Source organism: Rhinatrema bivittatum, chromosome 9 (genome assembly GCF_901001135.1).
Source record: "Rhinatrema bivittatum chromosome 9, aRhiBiv1.1, whole genome shotgun sequence".
In the NCBI taxonomy this organism is placed as follows: Eukaryota; Metazoa; Chordata; class Amphibia; order Gymnophiona; family Rhinatrematidae; genus Rhinatrema; species Rhinatrema bivittatum.
This window is the reverse complement of record NC_042623.1, coordinates 103470967-103487893: the sequence shown is the minus strand read 5'-3', so window position 1 is coordinate 103487893 and position 16927 is coordinate 103470967. Positions and strand designations below refer to the sequence as shown.

At 42.2% G+C, this 16927-nt stretch overlaps 1 protein-coding gene across 12 annotated transcripts in view; it reads right to left on the bottom strand.

Moving 5' to 3' along the window:
- THAP5 (THAP domain containing 5) overlaps positions 1-16927 on the bottom strand; it is a 49119-nt gene that overhangs the window by 24519 nt on the left and 7673 nt on the right. For 4 of the 12 annotated variants that reach the window (XM_029614998.1, XM_029614994.1, XM_029614993.1 and 1 more), the window contains exon 2: positions 11659-12072. The exons of 3 other annotated variants lie outside the window; for them this stretch is intronic. In XM_029614998.1, coding sequence (XP_029470858.1) covers positions 11659-12021 — 363 coding nt within the window. In that variant the 5' untranslated portion in view covers positions 12022-12072. Of the gene's footprint in view, positions 1-911; positions 936-11563; positions 12073-15240; positions 15370-16927 lie in introns of those variants that run through there. 5 more of the 12 variants (XM_029614992.1, XM_029614996.1, XM_029614999.1 and 2 more) reach the window with 4 other exon arrangements.

The following is a 16927-nucleotide window of genomic DNA, read 5'->3' as shown; positions in this document are numbered from 1 at the left end:
AGAGATGGTCTCCGGCTGTGGGGGGAAGAGGGCATATGCCGTCACCGCAGTGCTCAGTTTCTTGCACCTGCTGCCTTTCAGCTGCTTAACAGTAAGGCCACACCGGCTGAAAAACCAGCTACCGGATCAAGGCAGTCATTTGAGGGACCACACAAATCACCTCAGGAATTCTCAACTGCAAAGGGACCTTTTGGTATCACCGCAGGAGAGCAGGGCAAATTTATTTTCCTTATTTCTCTTTTTTCAAATTGAAGCAATTTCCAGTAGGGAGATGCACGTCCACCATCTGCTGGAGATGACTACTGGCAGGCACATGTCGCTGCAGGAGTATATAAACACTGTGACGTCAGTATGCTCTATCTCCATCTGCTGGTAGAGGTGCATAACCCACCTGTTCTGGATTCATCTGACTGGACGCCAAGAAAGTGCCTTTTGTGGGACTCTAGTATAGTGTTTTGTCAAGAACACAGAAATAAAAATTGTTATGGAGAGAGTAACTTTGAGGTATTCAAATGAAGAAAAAGAGATCCGTCCATGCTCCTGTGCAGATGGAAAAAAAAAAAAAGAGCAAGGAGGGTACAGGTATTGCCTATGCGGGAACTGCCACATATGCTCAGTAGAACACAAAGCTCTACTAGCTATGAGAGAGAGGTCTGGTCATTGCCACCAGAGGGTGTCAACCCAGAGATCATGACTAATTCAGACTGCTTATTGGCGGAAAAATTACATAAACAAAACATGACAAAATAAAAAAAAATACATGAGCAAACTAAGAAAAAAATACAAAAATAAAGAGAAAAATAGGAATAAGTAAAAAAACAAAAAGAAATGTTGGGCAAGGTGAGAGTTTTTCCCAACTCTTAAGAATTTTGGCTGGCACCTCAGTTTATGAAAAATGTTTCACCCCTTACCATTTTGTCTGTGGTGGGTAGCCTGTCTGTCTGGATGTGCTGTCTCTCTCTGTGTCTAAATGTGATGTGCTTGTGTTTGGCTGGGTGTGGGGACTCTCCATTGGTCTGGATGTAGGTTGTCCGCTCTGTGTCCATGCTTGTTTGTGTCTGTGAGTGCTTGCTGCTTCAAGCAACTTGAAGAGAAACAAAATAGGGGAGAGGATATTTGCAGAGTTAGGTACCAATGACTAACACACACTGAAAAACATTGTTCAGGTGCTAATGCAACATAAGGCATGTATCAAACAGGTTTTCTTTTTGTGTCAAGTCAAACTGTCACAAAGAGAAAACCTGTTTCATACCTTATGCATCAACACCCGAACAATGTTTTTCAAATAATTGATAGGAATTTGTTTAGTCATTGGTACCTAACTCTGCATGCATACTTATAGTAGAAAAGGGTCAAGCCAAGTTAAATTGTTCTTTGGAAATATGAAAATATTTCTGTTTCAGGATGTGATATGCACATACAAAGTAATATGTAGTACTATAAAGTCATTTTTAAAGCAGCAATTTAGGTGGCCTGTTTACCAAAGGTTTTGACCCAATTTATATAAAAAAAAAAAAATGCCTAGTCAAGACAAATAATAAAATGGTGCATCTTAATTTCAAAAACAAGGAAGGTAAAAATAAATCCCTTTTTTACTGTTTGGAAACAAGAAAACAGTTGAAGTACTGATTTAAAAGTCAGTAAGCACAGGATATGAATTTTGAAGAATAGTAACACAGTGAAGACTAATTAGTCCATGCAATATACCCAGTTGTCTGCCTCTCTGGTTTCTACTATCTTGGATAGCTGAGCACACAGCTTTCTATGCTTAAAACATCAGATCTCCAACTCAAGTCTTCTTCTACCCGACTGCTCAACCCTGTTCCCACCACTGCTCTCTATCTGTACTAAGCATTCTCACTGATATTAGAGATATAATTATGGCTGTTCTGTGCACTTTCTTGGAAACCTGATTCAACTGTACCACTGCTGCTCTGTGCCTCTTCCAACCCCCCCCCCCCCCCTTTTTTTGGGTAGTCTACAGAAATCATCCACTCCCCTCTGCGCATTTGCTTGCATTTCCCCCTCTTTGTTCAGTCATATGAAACTTGACAGACCAAATATCATTCTAAATCTCTCCTCCATTTCTTCTACTCACTTACACCTGCCCTTGCCACTCTGCTTTCCATTTATCCCAAGCATTTTTAAGTTCTATCAAGGTTTAAAGTCAATATTCTGTAGACCCAAGTCCCGGATCTGGATAGCTTTTTAAATATTAAGGTGTAAAAATTAGTGCCTGGGCAAGCAGCCTTCTTATGTTCCAGCTCTTTGCCTGGGCACTGCACAGGCCATTTTGTTGCTCTACGCATGACTTGCATGGTTTTTGTAAAGTGAATTTGTGGGTAGTGTTAGTATTTGCACATCAGTGTTTATATCAAAGGATCTCACAGTGTTTATTATTTTTATATATTGCTTCATCAAACTAATGCTCTGTGCTCTTACATGTCAATCCAAGTATCCAGCACAGTCAATGCACACATACAGTGATTTACCATATATTGTAACAGACTGTATGTTCAGTATAAATAAATTTAATAAAACCATAATTGCAACCTAGTTCAATATGAATGATTGCTGTTAATTAAATTGGGTATGGTGTATATCCATAAAAGGCAAAAAGTGCATTGCATTGCAAACCAATACAGATAGTAAAAAGTATAGACATTATTTTCACAAGGTTAGGCCTATCAGAAGGCAAACATTTTGTAAAGAGGTCAGTGTGGGTCAGTATGCCATTAGGGAGTAAGGAAGTGCTTGTTATTTTATAGAAAAAGGGGAAATTGGATATCATTAGAGTATGCACTGATTTATATTTTATGTAACTTGCTCAGGTTTTATGATGGCATGTTTTATTTCTTGCAGGCTATCTTGCACACAGAGCAAATTGACTTACCGTAGTTCACTTTCCTGTGATACAACAGATGTCAATGTATTGACTGATGCATTGGTAATGCCATTAATAAATAGCGAAGGTGAGAGCTGCTTTTTGGCAAATGCTAGAAAAAATAGAGCTTTAAGATGCAACGGATTGCATGCTAAAACTGCTAGAGAATGACCTGGGCATAAAATAAAAATGCTCAAGACCTAAAATTTCAATACTGTGCTACAACAGGGCATTTTGTTGCAGAAATAGAGCAAAACTAACTTTCTGGAGGGAGACTTCCGGCCAAGTTTTGGCTTTGGATACCAACCTCCCACCACCCACCTAATGCATGAACACTATTACATTTTTCTGTTTTTGTATGTTTTCATTTGTATTATAATAAGCAATTTTTTTTATAATTTAAATTTTATTAAGGATTTTCAGCATTAAACACCTTATATTTAGGTGTTTAATGATGATACATTTTACATGCAGATAAACTTGTCTTATCAGTTTACAATAAGACAAACAATTCCCCCTTCTTCACCATTCCACTATAGTTCTTAACTGAGCAGTCCAATTTATTTAAAATTTGGTACTCTGTCTCCAAGCTTCCTACATTGAAACATGAATTCTTTTGCCACTCTAGATCTTTTCCTCCATATATACTAAATTCTTCTGTCAGATACAGTACATATTCTAGGTAACATTCATCTTTATGCTTGCTCTTCTCTCAAACCAGGATAGCGGAAAGTGCTGCCATTTAAGAACATATGATTTGCCATACTAGGTCAGTCTATAGGTCCATCAAGCCCAGGTTCCTGTTTCCAACGTGGTCAATCCAGGTCACAAGTTCCTGGCAGGATTCTAAAAGGTTGATAAGATTCCATGCTGCTTATCCCAGGGATAAGCAGTGGATTTCCCCATGTCCACCTTAATAATGGTTTATGGCCTTCTCCTCCAGGAACTTGTCCAAACCTTTTCTAATCTCAGCTACACCAACAGTTTTTACCACATCCTCCAGCAACAAATTCCTAAGTTTAATTGTGCGTTGAGTGAAAAAGAATTCTCATATTTATTTTAAGTGTGTTATTTGCTAACTTCATGGAGTGTCCCTATCATCTGAACAAGTAAATAATCAATTCACATTTATCCATTCAAGTCCTTTCATGATTTTATAGATTTCTATCCTATCCACCCTCAGCCATCTCCATTTCAATGCATCTGAAATCCATAATATTTTGAAACACTGGATAGGTTTTAATGCGATTAATATATAAACAGTCTTTTATAATCTGTTCTTCAACATGTCACTCATCCCTTTGTCTTTCAATATAGTCCATGATATCAAGTGGCATAAATAGGTACTATAGGTACTATGCTGCAAAACTCCTGTTGACCATTTTTACTACTAGGTAGACATGTCAATGATCTGTCCTCAAGAAGACTTCCTGAGCCGAACCAATGGCATTTCTTCCATTCCTCTGGTAAAAGCAAGTTTGCTTACCGCAAACTGTGTTTCCGTAGATAGCAGGATGAATTAGCCATGCTGTCATGGGATCAGTCAATCAGGTCCGGGAGGCGGAGCTTGTCAAAGCAGAGATCAGAGCTTTGCTCTCTGCGGCTGCGCGTGTGCTCCCGCACAGGAAAGTAACGGAATCTCCTCAGTCTGTGATTAAGCTGTAATGTAGTCGAAGACTTGGTGACTGCCAGGGAGGAGGGTAGGTCAGCATGGCTAATTCATCCTATCTAAGGAAACACCGTTTACGGTAAGCAAACTTGCTTTTTCCCGTTGATAGCAAGGCTGAATTAGCCATGCTGTCATGGGAGTCCCAAGCTCCCGATCACGTCATTTATGATGTATATTTGTACGTGATCTTTGACAGTGTGGCGGTCACCGTGGACAGGAGGATAGAGATTACAGGATTGCTTGCCCTATCTTCGCATCAGTGGCTGCTTGTTGATCAAGGCAGTAGTGAGATGTGAAGGTATGAAGCGATGACCATGTAGCTGCCTTGCAAATGTCTATGGGTTGCACATTCTGAGGGTGCCAATGAGGCTGCCACTGCTCTGACTTGGAGAGCTTTAGGCTCTGAATGTAGTTGTAGTTTCTGTTTATCGTAACAGAATTTGATGCACTGCGCTATCCAGCTGGAGATTGTGCGTTTAGCCACTGGTAATCCAGGTGCCTTTGGGTGAAAGGAGACAAAGAGTTGAGAAACACGGGAGTCCGAGTTTGTCCTTTCTTTGTAGTATGCTAAAGCTCTTTTACAATCTAGTGTGTGCAGTAGTTTTTCCCCTATCATTTGTATGAGGTTTAGGGAAAAAGGTGGGTAATTCCATGTCTGATTGAGATGGAATTGAGAAACCACTTTTGGTAGGAAGGATGGGTGAGTTCGGAGAACTACCTTTTGGTGATGAAATTGCAAATATAGAGAATAATGGACCAAGGCCTGTAATTCACTGACTCTTCGTGCAGATGTTACTGCAACCAGGAATACAACTTTCCATGTAAGGTATTTAATATGTGCCGAATCCATGGGTTCAAACGGGAAAAGCATGAGCTGTTCCAGAACTATGTTGAGGTTCCATGGAACTGGAGGCTTAGAGATGGGAGGCCGAAGGTGAGTTTACCCCTTAATGAAACGAGAGAGTAAGGGGTGATTGAATATAGGATATATTGTTAACTGGTCTATGATATGCCCCTATGGCACTGAGATGAACTCTGATGGATGATGTTGCTAGACCAGCTGCATATAGTGTATGAAGATAATCAATGAGCAACTCAGGTGAGTAGTCCAATGGTGGTACACCTTTGGAAGTGCACCAGGTCGAGTAACGTTTCCATTTATAGCTACAATTTTTCCTCATTGAGAGTTTCCTGGATTCTAACAAAATGAATTGTGCCGAAGTGGAAACTTCTTGTTCTGTTAAAAGGAGCCTTTCAATCTCCACGCTGTCAAGTGTAGCGGGTGTAGACGTGTTCCTTGATCTTGGCAGAGAAGATCCTGGCGATTCGGTAAACAAATTGGATCCATGATGGATAGTCTGAGAAGGAAACTGTACCATGGTTGCCTCGGCCAGGCTGGGGCGATGAGTATGAGTTGAGCTTTGTCTGCTAGGTACTTTTGAATTGTCCTTGTTATGAGTGGTATGGGAGGAAAGGCGTACAGGAGGCCTGTCGTCCACAGGATGAGGAAAGCATCTTGAGCGATCCTGAATTGGCTTGGTCTTCTTGAGCAGAATTTGGGAACTTGAGCATTGATCTCCGTTGCAAAGAGATCTATCGAAGGCGTCCCCCACTGCATGAATATGCTTTGGGCTATTTCTGCATTGAGTGTCTATTCGTGAGGATGAAAGATGCGGCTTAGCCTGTCCGCTCTTGTATTTGCCACTCCTGGTAGGGTAAGTTGCTTGCAGATGTATGCAATTCCTGTGAGCGTGTTCGAAGATTATCAGGGTCTCCTTGCAGATGGGACCATGAACCGGACTCTCCTTGTTTGTTGATATAAAACATTGCCACTTGATTGTCCGTGTAAGATCATGACCCTGCGTTCTTTCAGGTGGTCTTGGAACACTTGTAATGCATTCCGAATCGCTCTGAGTTCCAATAAATTCATTTGTAGGTTTTGTTCCGAGATTGTCCATAACCCTTGTGTTTCGTAAGTCTCGAGGTGTGAACCCCATCCCTTGCAAAACGCATCTGTGGTTAAGACTGCATTGTGAGGAGGGGAACTGAACAATGCTCCCTTGGACAGGGTGGAGTTTAGGAGCCACCATGTTATATCTTTTTTCATTTCGGCGGTCAAAGATAACTTCTGTGTCAATGGTTGTGAGTGTTGTTTCCATTGGCGTTTTAGTCTCCATTGCAGGCGTCTCATGTGTAGCCTGGTGTTTGGAACCATGAAAACAGCCGCCGCCATGTGGCCTAGGACTACTAAAACCTGTCTCGCTGAAGGTGTCCGAGTATGGTTCAAGGTATGTAGAAGGTGATGGAATTGTGATATTCTGTCGTTTGGTAGGTATGCCCTCTTGCAAGTAGTGTCCAGGCATGCTCCTATGAACTGTAACTGTTGTGTTGGTTGTAGGTGTGATTTCTGAAAATTGATCACTAATCCTAATTCCTGTAAGCATTGTATCACCCGATGGAGGTGATCTAGTAAGATATTTGGAGTTGGGGCAATTATGAGCCAATCGTCCAGATATGGAAAGATGGTTACACCCTGTTGTCTGAGATGAGCCACCACCACTACCATGCATTTGATGAAAACCCTGTGTGCAGCTGATAGTCCAAAGGGGAGAACTTTGTACTGGTAGTGTTGATGTCTGTAGCAAAAGCATAGGTAACGCCACGAGGATGGATGGATTGGGATGGGTGTGTAAGCATCCTTCAGGTCGATGGAACACATCCAATCGTTGGTTTGAATCAGAGGAAGGATTGATTTCAACGATACCATTTTGAATTTCTCTTCGGTGAGAAATTTGTTCAATTCTCTTAGGTCTAGGATGGGACGAAGTCCACCTGATTTCTTGGGTATGAGGAAGTATGGGGAATAAAATCCTTGTGATTGGGTCCCCGGGGATATTTGTTGTATCGCTTGTTTGTGAAGCAAAGCAATTTCTTCCCCCAATTGTGGTTGGTTGAAAGCTTTGAATCTTGAGAGTGGAAAGATGAGGTAATATGGGTTTTGTGACAAATTGAAGTTGGTAACCGTGACGTACTATCTCCAAAACCCATTGATCGGATGTTATTCTCTCCCAGGCTGCCAGGCAAGAATGAATTTTGCCGGGTGGTGCTTGATGTTGTGGTGGTGGCTGGGTAACTAAAAAGATGGAGTCGATTTTACTGCAGTAGCCGGCTGCTGTGCCTGCTGTCTCTGGTTACGTGGTTTACCTCTACGTTGGTTTGAGGTATTCTGTTGTGGAGGAGGACATTGATCAGCAGAGTAAGGCTGTGTACAAAAGGACTGGTAAGATCTGTAGGGTCTCTTGGCAAATGATTGCCGGCGAGTAAAGCCACTATAACGATGTGTGGTCGAATAGTGAGGATGTGATGTCAATGATTGTACTGCTAGAGCCTCCTCCTTCAGTTTGCCCACTGTGTCCTGGAATCTTTCTCCGAACAGGTTATCTCCTGTACATGGGAAGGTTTGTTAGTTCCTCGTGTAAATCTTCACGTACCGAACTTGAGCGTAACCATGCCATTCTGCGGGCTGCAATGGCTGATGCAGATGCCCTGGAAGATGTTTCATATGCTTCATAAATTGACCTCAAAAGGTGTCGAGAGCACTCTTCCATGTCATGAAGAAGTGGAGGTATTTGATCCGCAGTCGAGGCAAGCATACCTTTTATAGCTTGTATGCACTCATAGGTATTGTACCATGTAGAATTGATGGTGCATAATTCGGGCATTCAACATTGAGTTATGGTATATTTTCCTGCCAAACTCATCTAAATATTTGTTGTCTTTGCCTAGTGGGTATGAGGAATGCGACTTCGTTTTCTTAAATCTTTGCATCATCGACTCTACTACAATTGAAGCATGAGGTAATTGTGGAATAGAGTACGGTGATGTTTTCCTCATACAGAATTTTATGTCAGTTTTCCTGGATACCGCTGAGATTGCGTAAGGTGTTTCCCAGGATTTCTGTAAGACTGAATGCAGGAGCTCTTGTGGTGGAAGAGATATTGGTTCTCCTGGAGTATCAAAAATCTTTAGGAGACCAAGTGTTTCTGACCTAGGGTTTGTCTCTTTTTGGACCTCTAGATGCAGCATTATACCCAATTTTTCTAGAAATTTTGGGTATGTAAGGTCTTCTGGAGGAGAATACAGCTCCTGAGGTTGTTCCTGTGGCTCCGATGGAATCCCGTAGATGATGGGGATGTTGGTGGTGAAGGAGAATCAAAAGATGTATCCTGTTTATAATTTGGTGAAGTTGGTTGGTTTGTCATGGGAGATGTTTGAGAGGTTCCACCGACAGTTCTCTAATAGTCTGTGTTTTATGTTCGGGAGAACTGACAGAGGCAATATTAGTCATTTTGAATGATGACTGAAGAGTTTCATAAAATCCTGCTAAGGATTGAGACAATTGATAAAATGCCTCTTTTGTACGAGGGGGCATTATTGTACGATCTAATTCTTGTGACTCAAATGCTTTAGGTTGCATTGGAGTGTTCTGAGGTAAAGTACTGGATACTTTATGGTCTCTCTGTTTTTTGTCGCATATTATGTCCATCGAATCCTCTGAAGCTGTAGAAGCGTTAGAGGAAGCAACTTGTATTACCTCTCTGTGGGAGAAGGTATTTGTAGTTGGTACATGAGATGTTTTAGAAGTCGAAGGGCTTACTTCCCATGTTGCACTCCTCTTTGCCGACTTTTTGTGGTGGGAATGTCGTGAGTGCTTATGATAATAGTGTGACGACGAGTCTGTAGGAGTTCTATGTGAAGACTGTGATCGCTTTCTACGTTTTATTGTAAACTCTGTCGAAGTAGCTGTCGAAGAAAGGGAAGTACCCGAATGAGGTGGAGCTATTGATGGAGAGGAGGAAGAAGACATTTGTGAGGGTCCACGTCGTCATTTCAACTCATGATGTAGTACATGAGATGGGTGCTCATGCGTCTTGTGCGCCGATTTAGACTTGTGCGCGGATGTAGACTTGCACGCATATCTTTTTGTTTCCGTGCGCACAAGAGTTATTGGCGCCTTGCGCGCAGATATGTTTGGCTCCGGACACGGAGGTAGTATCTGCACCGTGTGCGCATGTGATGTCGGTGCCGTGTGCGCAGATGTGGATGGCGTCGTGTGCATAAGTGACTTCGGTGCCATGCACGCAGAGTTTTCCTTGGTCGTGCGCACAGAAGTCGTCGGCGCCCTGCGCGCAGAAATCTTCTGCACCATGCGCACAGAGTCCTTCGGCGTCGTGCACACAAGTGTCTTCGGCGCCATGTGTGTAGAAGTGTTGTGCACCGATACTTACTCAGGCACAGAAGTGTTATGCGCCGACACTGTTTTATGCGCAGAAGGCGGCTTAGGTGCAGAAGTTTTAGGCGCCGAGATTTTTGGCGCCAGTGTCCTGCACCGGCGATTCTGGCTCTATGGATTTTTGAAAATCCGATGGCCTTTGCCGGCTTGCCATATCCTTACCTCCAAGATTGGAGGAGTGAGGATTCCACGATGATGCTCTCTTTTTTGAGGGAGCCAGTAAAATCACAGGGCCAGGCGACGAATGAGCCTCCGATGGCTCTAGTGAAGCAAAATGTTCCTGAAGCCTGTAGGCCCTTTGCTTCAGTGCTCTGGGTGACATCCTCGAACAAAATTCAGTCTTCCCGATTGTGATCTAGGCATCGGTCGTGGCCATCCGTGACCAACATTACCTTGCCGCAATTACAGAGTTTAAACTTCGATTTTGACTTGTTTTTTGTTTTTTAAACACTGAGGAGAAGAACAGCTCCGCGTGCAATCCCGCACACGGAAAGAACAGACTGAGGAGATTCTGTTACTTTCCTGCGCGGGAACACACGCGCAGCCGCAGAAAGCAAAGCTCTGATCTCTGCTTTGACAAGCTCCGCCTCCCGGACCTGATTGACAGATCCCATGACAGCATGGCTAATTCAGCCCTGCTATCGACGGGAAAAGAAAGGATTGAGAAAGCTATGAGATCTATTTCAGGCAATACTGAGAATTGATTCCAGTTACCCAAGGATGATTTTCTTACCTTTTAACTGCAGGACAGGCTTATTTACTCCTTTCTGAAGTTTACAGTTAATAATCAGGCTCTCTAGCCGGGTCAAGATAATCCTAATATAAATCAGGCATTATGGGCTAGTAAACCAGATATTTTTCTAGCAGGAAGAGCTAACTTGACTCAGAGTACAACATACCTACCACCAATTCCTAGTTCTTTAACAAAGACATCCAATGCTGGATGGGACTAGTTATTAATGGAGCAGCTGCTTCATAATTGTGTTTAATCTGGCTATGGCCCCTACCACAAGGTCATAGTAGTTATAAGTCACTGGGAGAAATCTTTCATTCATAGCTTCTACTGTGAACATCGGTCCCAGATCTGGGAAGTGAAATCTACGTAGGCTGAAGGCCTCCCATTCTTTAGGGTGGATCCACATCTATTTAGGGCTCTAGGCCCAAAACGCTGTTCTCAAGGAGCTGAGTAACACATGCAGTCAGCCTTTCCTCTGGGAGTAACTACAAGTTTCTCAGGTACCAGTGAAGTCCCTCAGAGGGATTCAGGACATTTTCCTGTAGATCCCTTAACACTCACCTCCAAACTTCCAGGCTGAGCGTGCGAGCTGCCATCAGATGAAGGGGGAGATGAAAGTCAAACTAGCCCTGCCACTTGGATACACATAGCTCTAGTCTCCTGGGCTGTTTCAAATGTGCTGGGAGGAAAAAGCTCTTCTGGTAATTCCTCGGCAAACAATTTACAGAAAGCTACTCAAGACTTATTTTCCCACGCTTTTTCTTGCTGATGGTACTATTTTATACTATTGTTCATTAATGCTGATTTTGTTATTCAAGATTTATTTTATGCTAATTTATGACATTTAAGACTATTTTACTTTCTTTTGTTATTGTAGTTTATTTTGATGGTAATTTCTTTCATTTGTTTTAATGTTTAAATTGTACATTGCTTTGCTTTATGATAGAACAACGATTTCTCAAATTCAATTAAATAACTTACTTTGGCAGGACTCACAATGCAGCAAGATAGGCCTCTACCATTGTCTCGGCACTCATAACTCAATGGAGTAGTGGTATTCTTAAATCCAACCATACCTTTTCATGTACCATGTAAAGGGGTGATGTAGGAGTCCCTTGATGATTAGCCATTTTGTGTTTCTTCTGGACCATAGCACACATGACACTGGATGGTAGTTTCCCATTTTGGACCGTGCAGCTGTATAGATGCTTGCTGCAGTGCCTCCCCAAACATAGGGGGGGGGGGGGGTGGAAATCTCTTTCAATTGATTTCTTTCTCCATTCACCAATGTGGCCATCTGGCACAGTTTCTTCTGGCATACAAGTCACAGAGCTAAATGAATAGCTGTGGCTTGATAACTCTCTTGCTTGCAGCCTCATGCAATCATATCCTTGTACATCACACTGCATCTCTTCATCAATGAACTCCGGGGCATGCATGCAAGTCCCTTTATCTCAGCGATCTTGCACGCTTTATCTTCCATCTTGTCCCTGTGGTGGGAACAATGGTAATTTTGGGTCCCTATGTTACACTTTTCACAAGTTTTCTCAAGATTGCGACAGTGTCTCCTGAACACCAAAATCACCACTTTTTACAGTAATTCCACAGAAAATAAAGTTTCTTACAGCTGAGATCCCACATTGGGCAACATTTTGTGTAACCCTGGATTTGGGGAATAATTTGAAATTCATGGTCAGTCACAAAAGATTGGGGCCAAGTCACATACACAGTCACAATCCACTCTTCAAGGATCATTCAGCTGATTCTTCATAGGGGGGGGAGGGGAGAGGAATATTCTCCAGGGCCCAAGATATTAAATGTGCCAATCATCAAGTGAATTTAAGGAATCAGAGGGACACAACTGGTGTTCCAAAAAATCTTTACTGAAGCACTTGTGGAATAAAAGGGATCAGATATAAAATATACTTTTCCTTTGGTAAATCCACAATCCAGAAATACAAATTTGAATCAGCAACTGCGTGGTCCCTTCCTTTTTGTTACTGGGGTCCTCCTTAGTCCATCCTGAAATTTTGGGCCTCTATTCCAACTGGAATTTAGGGACTATTGGGACTCTGTACAATAGACACTCCATCTAAAATGTAGAGTTCCTTTAAACAGTACCTAAGAAATGTTGTAGCTCTGATTGAATCCTTGTCTTTACTTCCACTCCTCTGTTTCTCTTTTGTACTGGTTAGAAATATCATATCTCCAATATCTTGTCTTTCTTCTATGGTATACATGTTTAGATATTTAAGTCTGCTTTAGAATGAAGATCACTGATCATTTTAGAAGCCACTCTCTGGATGGACTCCAATTTATATACTTTTGAAGGTGTGCTCTTCAGAATTGTACACAATATTCCAAACAATGTCTCAACAGGAACAATATCACCTCCTTTTTCTGTAGACCAATCTTTTCCCTATGCAGTGAAAAATCTTTTTAGCTTTTGCCGTTTGCCTTATCTTATTTCGCAACCATAAGATCATCAGATATATTAATCGCCACCAGATCCCACTTCTTTATTACTTCTAATTTCACCCCTATATAACTCCCTTGGGATTTTGCAGCCCAAATGCATCAGTATGCATTTTTTAAGCATTTAAACTTAGCTGCCAGACTATAGACCACTTCTTGAGCTTCACTAGATCTCTCATGTTGCCCACATCTGCCTGTGTCTACCCTTTTGCAGATTCTGGTATCATCCACAAAAAGAAAAATCTTTCCCGACAATCCTTCCACAATTTCACTTAAGAAAATGTTGAAAAGAACTGGCCCGGACTGATCCGACAGCACACCACTAGTAACAGTGCTCTCCTGAGTGAACTCCATTTACCACTATCCTTTCTCACCTCCCAATCAACCAGTTTCTAACTCAGGTAGTCACCTCCTTGATTCTCTGCTGTATAGCAGATGGGTATATGCTGTGAATAAGCACCTTGTAGGTGCCATTTCTTCTCTACCCTGCTGCCTTCGCTTCTGCCGGATACTAGATGAGTATCCTCACTCCTGTCAAAAAGGAGGCGCTAGGGACGCGCTAGTGTCCCTAACGCCTTTTCCCCCGTTTTTACCGCGTCACCTAAATTTAAATACAGAATCGCGCACACCGGTGAAGGGCCGGTGAGCGCGCCGGGAGAGCGGGTGTTCGTCCGCTCTCCCGCGGACTTTACTGTATCGGCCCGTAGGTTTAAACTTTCCTAGCACTTGTACTTTTCCTAGCAGCAGAGGACCAGAAGGCTGATCTGCATACTTCTCCTAGCAGAGGATTCTACAGGATACAGCAAGTCATCTAGGCTTCAGCTCCCACTTCCTATACATTTTCAGCAACCGCTTTATTTATGACACAGTAACAGGGAATTAGATCAAAACAAGGATCAATAAGGTGTGCAACTGGTAGTTATAAGTAGATTAACTGTAGTCTCTGGAGGATCACTGACAAATATAAAGCAATAGATTAAGGTTTCTCTTATAAATTTTAAATAGTTAATAAGTGAACAAACTTAAGATGCAGAAAGTAGTCCAGCAACGAGATGGGGGCTATCAAGTCTTTTGCACTAAGTGCCACATGTATAATTATTTACTAGTTGGTGAGAGGTTGTATGTGTACACTTGATGCTAAGAGCTCCTAGCTCTCAGAGAATGAGTTGATCTCTGGAGGCTAGAGTGGCTGAGGCGGGGGAGAGCTTAGCTTGAGGGGAGGGGTTGGCTATGCTAAGACTGGCGTTACAGCGGCAGGATATGCTGAGGCTGGAGCTGCAGAGATGGGGGACAGTGTGCTGGGGCTGGATGGGGCAGAAAAAGTTGTGCTGGGATCGGAAAGAGGCAAGGCAATAAATGAGAGACTGAAATTTTCATGAGTGGCTGTGCTGGGGCTGGGAAGGGTAGCCTAGGTTGGGACTGAGGTGGGGGGAGGTGGAGCCAAGTAGGATATTCTGGGACTCATAGCAGGAGGGCAGGCTGTGCTTTGGCTGGGAGGGCAATTCATAGGAACTTTCAGGGAACTTCACAGGTGTCAGCTAGTAAAAGCAAAATTTACCCAAAATTAGGATGAGACTATGATTTCTAGCAAACAGCGATCAATTGTGCTGTCATTTGCTTCTATGACACTACCAAAAAACAGTCTCACATACAAAGTGATGAAGACATGACTGACTGATACAGTAATCCCAACCTATAATCATCATAAAATGCCTTCATCCACATTCATCATAAATAACAGGTGATCAGACATACCTCAAATTTTCAACTGTGAAATTCTTCAGAACCAATTTAAGAGATGTCATTAATTATGTAGCAACACAGCAATTATCACAGTTAATTTTTATTCTGTAATCATTTTAAATTGGTAGTTTTTAAAAATTTTAAATTTCCTTGCAAATAGGAGATAACATTTTTACCCTATACTGAATGATAGGTTGTACATAGTTCAAATGTGCCTCTTGTTTATGTGAATCAAACACCACAAGAGGCACATTTGAACTATGTACAACCTATCATTCAGTTTTACTTGAGATATACTACAGAAGAAACTGGACATCAATGATTCTCACAGATACCAAGTTTGACAAAATTAGGTTATCTCTTCTGTTTGTATGAAATCAAGGGTGTCACTTTAAATTAAATCAAGTCATGGAAATAAAACTGTCTCACAAGTGTGGTACCTAAATTATTTCAAATACACAGGAGCATGATGTATGAACTGGATGATCATTGTCAGGGGGAACAAGCTGAGAATCTTGGTTTTATACAAAAGCATGAAGGGAGATGTAGTTCGGCTTTTCTTAAGGAATCTAAGTTGGGAAAAAAAAAAAGAAAAGCAAGTTTGTTTATAGTAAATGGTGTTTTCAATAGATAGGATGATTTAGTCAGGCTTTCGAGGTGACGGAACAATCTCACAGAAACATAGAAATGACGGCAGAAAAGACTAAATGGTCCATCTAGTCAGACCAGCAAGCTAGCTTGTATGGCCAGTATTTATTTTCCCAGACTGTGCAATTCAATGTCCTTGTTGGTTGCTGTCTGAATCTAGTTTCCCTTTTCCCTCTGCCACTGAAGTATACAGCAATGATGGAGTTGCATCAATAGCATAAAGGCTTATTGGTTAAGGGTAGCGATTGCCACACCAGCAAGTTACCCCCATGTACTCTTTTCTTCTTTCCCATCCTCTAGCCTTAAGGGATCCAGTGTTTATCTCATGCCCCTTTGAAATCTTTTACTGTTTTTGTCTTTACTACCTCCTCTGGAAGGGCATCCCCCACCCTTTCTGTGAAGAAATATTTCCTGACATTGGTTGAGTTGTTCTCCTATAGTTTCATTTTGTGACCCCTAGTTCCTCCGATGTCTTTCCAACAGAAAAGGTTTGTTGATGATTATGCATCATTCAAGCCTTTCAGGTATCTGAAGGTTTGTATAATATCTCCCCTGCACCTCCTCTCCTCCAAGGTATACATATTTAGGACCTTCAAACTTTGCTCATAAGTCATTTAATGGAGACCCACCATCATTTTGGTCGCCCTTCTCTGGACCGCCTCCATACCCTCTCTGTCCCTTTTGAGATACGGTCTACAGAACTGAAAACAGTACTCCAGGAGAGGCCTCACCAAGAACCTGTACAAGGGGATTATCACCTCCTTTTTCTTACTGGTTATTCCTCTCTCAATGCAGCCTAGCATTCTTCTGGCTTTTGCAATCACCTTGTCACACTGCTTCGCTGACTTCAGATCGCTAGACACCATCACCCCTAGGTCTCTCTCTTGTTCCATGCACAACAGCCCTTCACCCCCCATCACATACAGCTCTTTTGGATTGCCATACCCCAGGCGCATGACTCTGCACTTCTTGACATTGAATCCCAGCTGCCATATCTTTGCCCACTGTTCAAGTTTCCTTAAATCACGCCTCATTCTCTCTACTCCTTCCGGCATGCCCACTCTGTTGCAGATCTTAGTATCATCCACAGATAGACAAGCTTTACCTTCTATCCTTTCTGCAATGTCGCTCACAAAGATACTGAACAGAAACAGTCCTAACACTGATCCCTGTGGCACTCCAATTAATACAGTTTTCTCTTCAGGAGTTTATTTACCATCACACTCTGTCTTCTATCCATCAACCAGTTTGTAATCCACACCACCACTTTGGCGCTCAGTCCCAAGCTTCTCATTTTATTCACAAGTTTTCTATTTGGGATCGTATCAAAAGCTTTACTGAAGTCCAAGTAAACCAAATCGAGCGCTCTTCCCTGGTGCAATTCTCTAGTCACCCAAATCAATCAGCTTTGTTTGACAGGACCTTCCCCTGGTGAATCCATGCTGTCTCGGATCAAGCAACCTACTGGATTGTAGATAG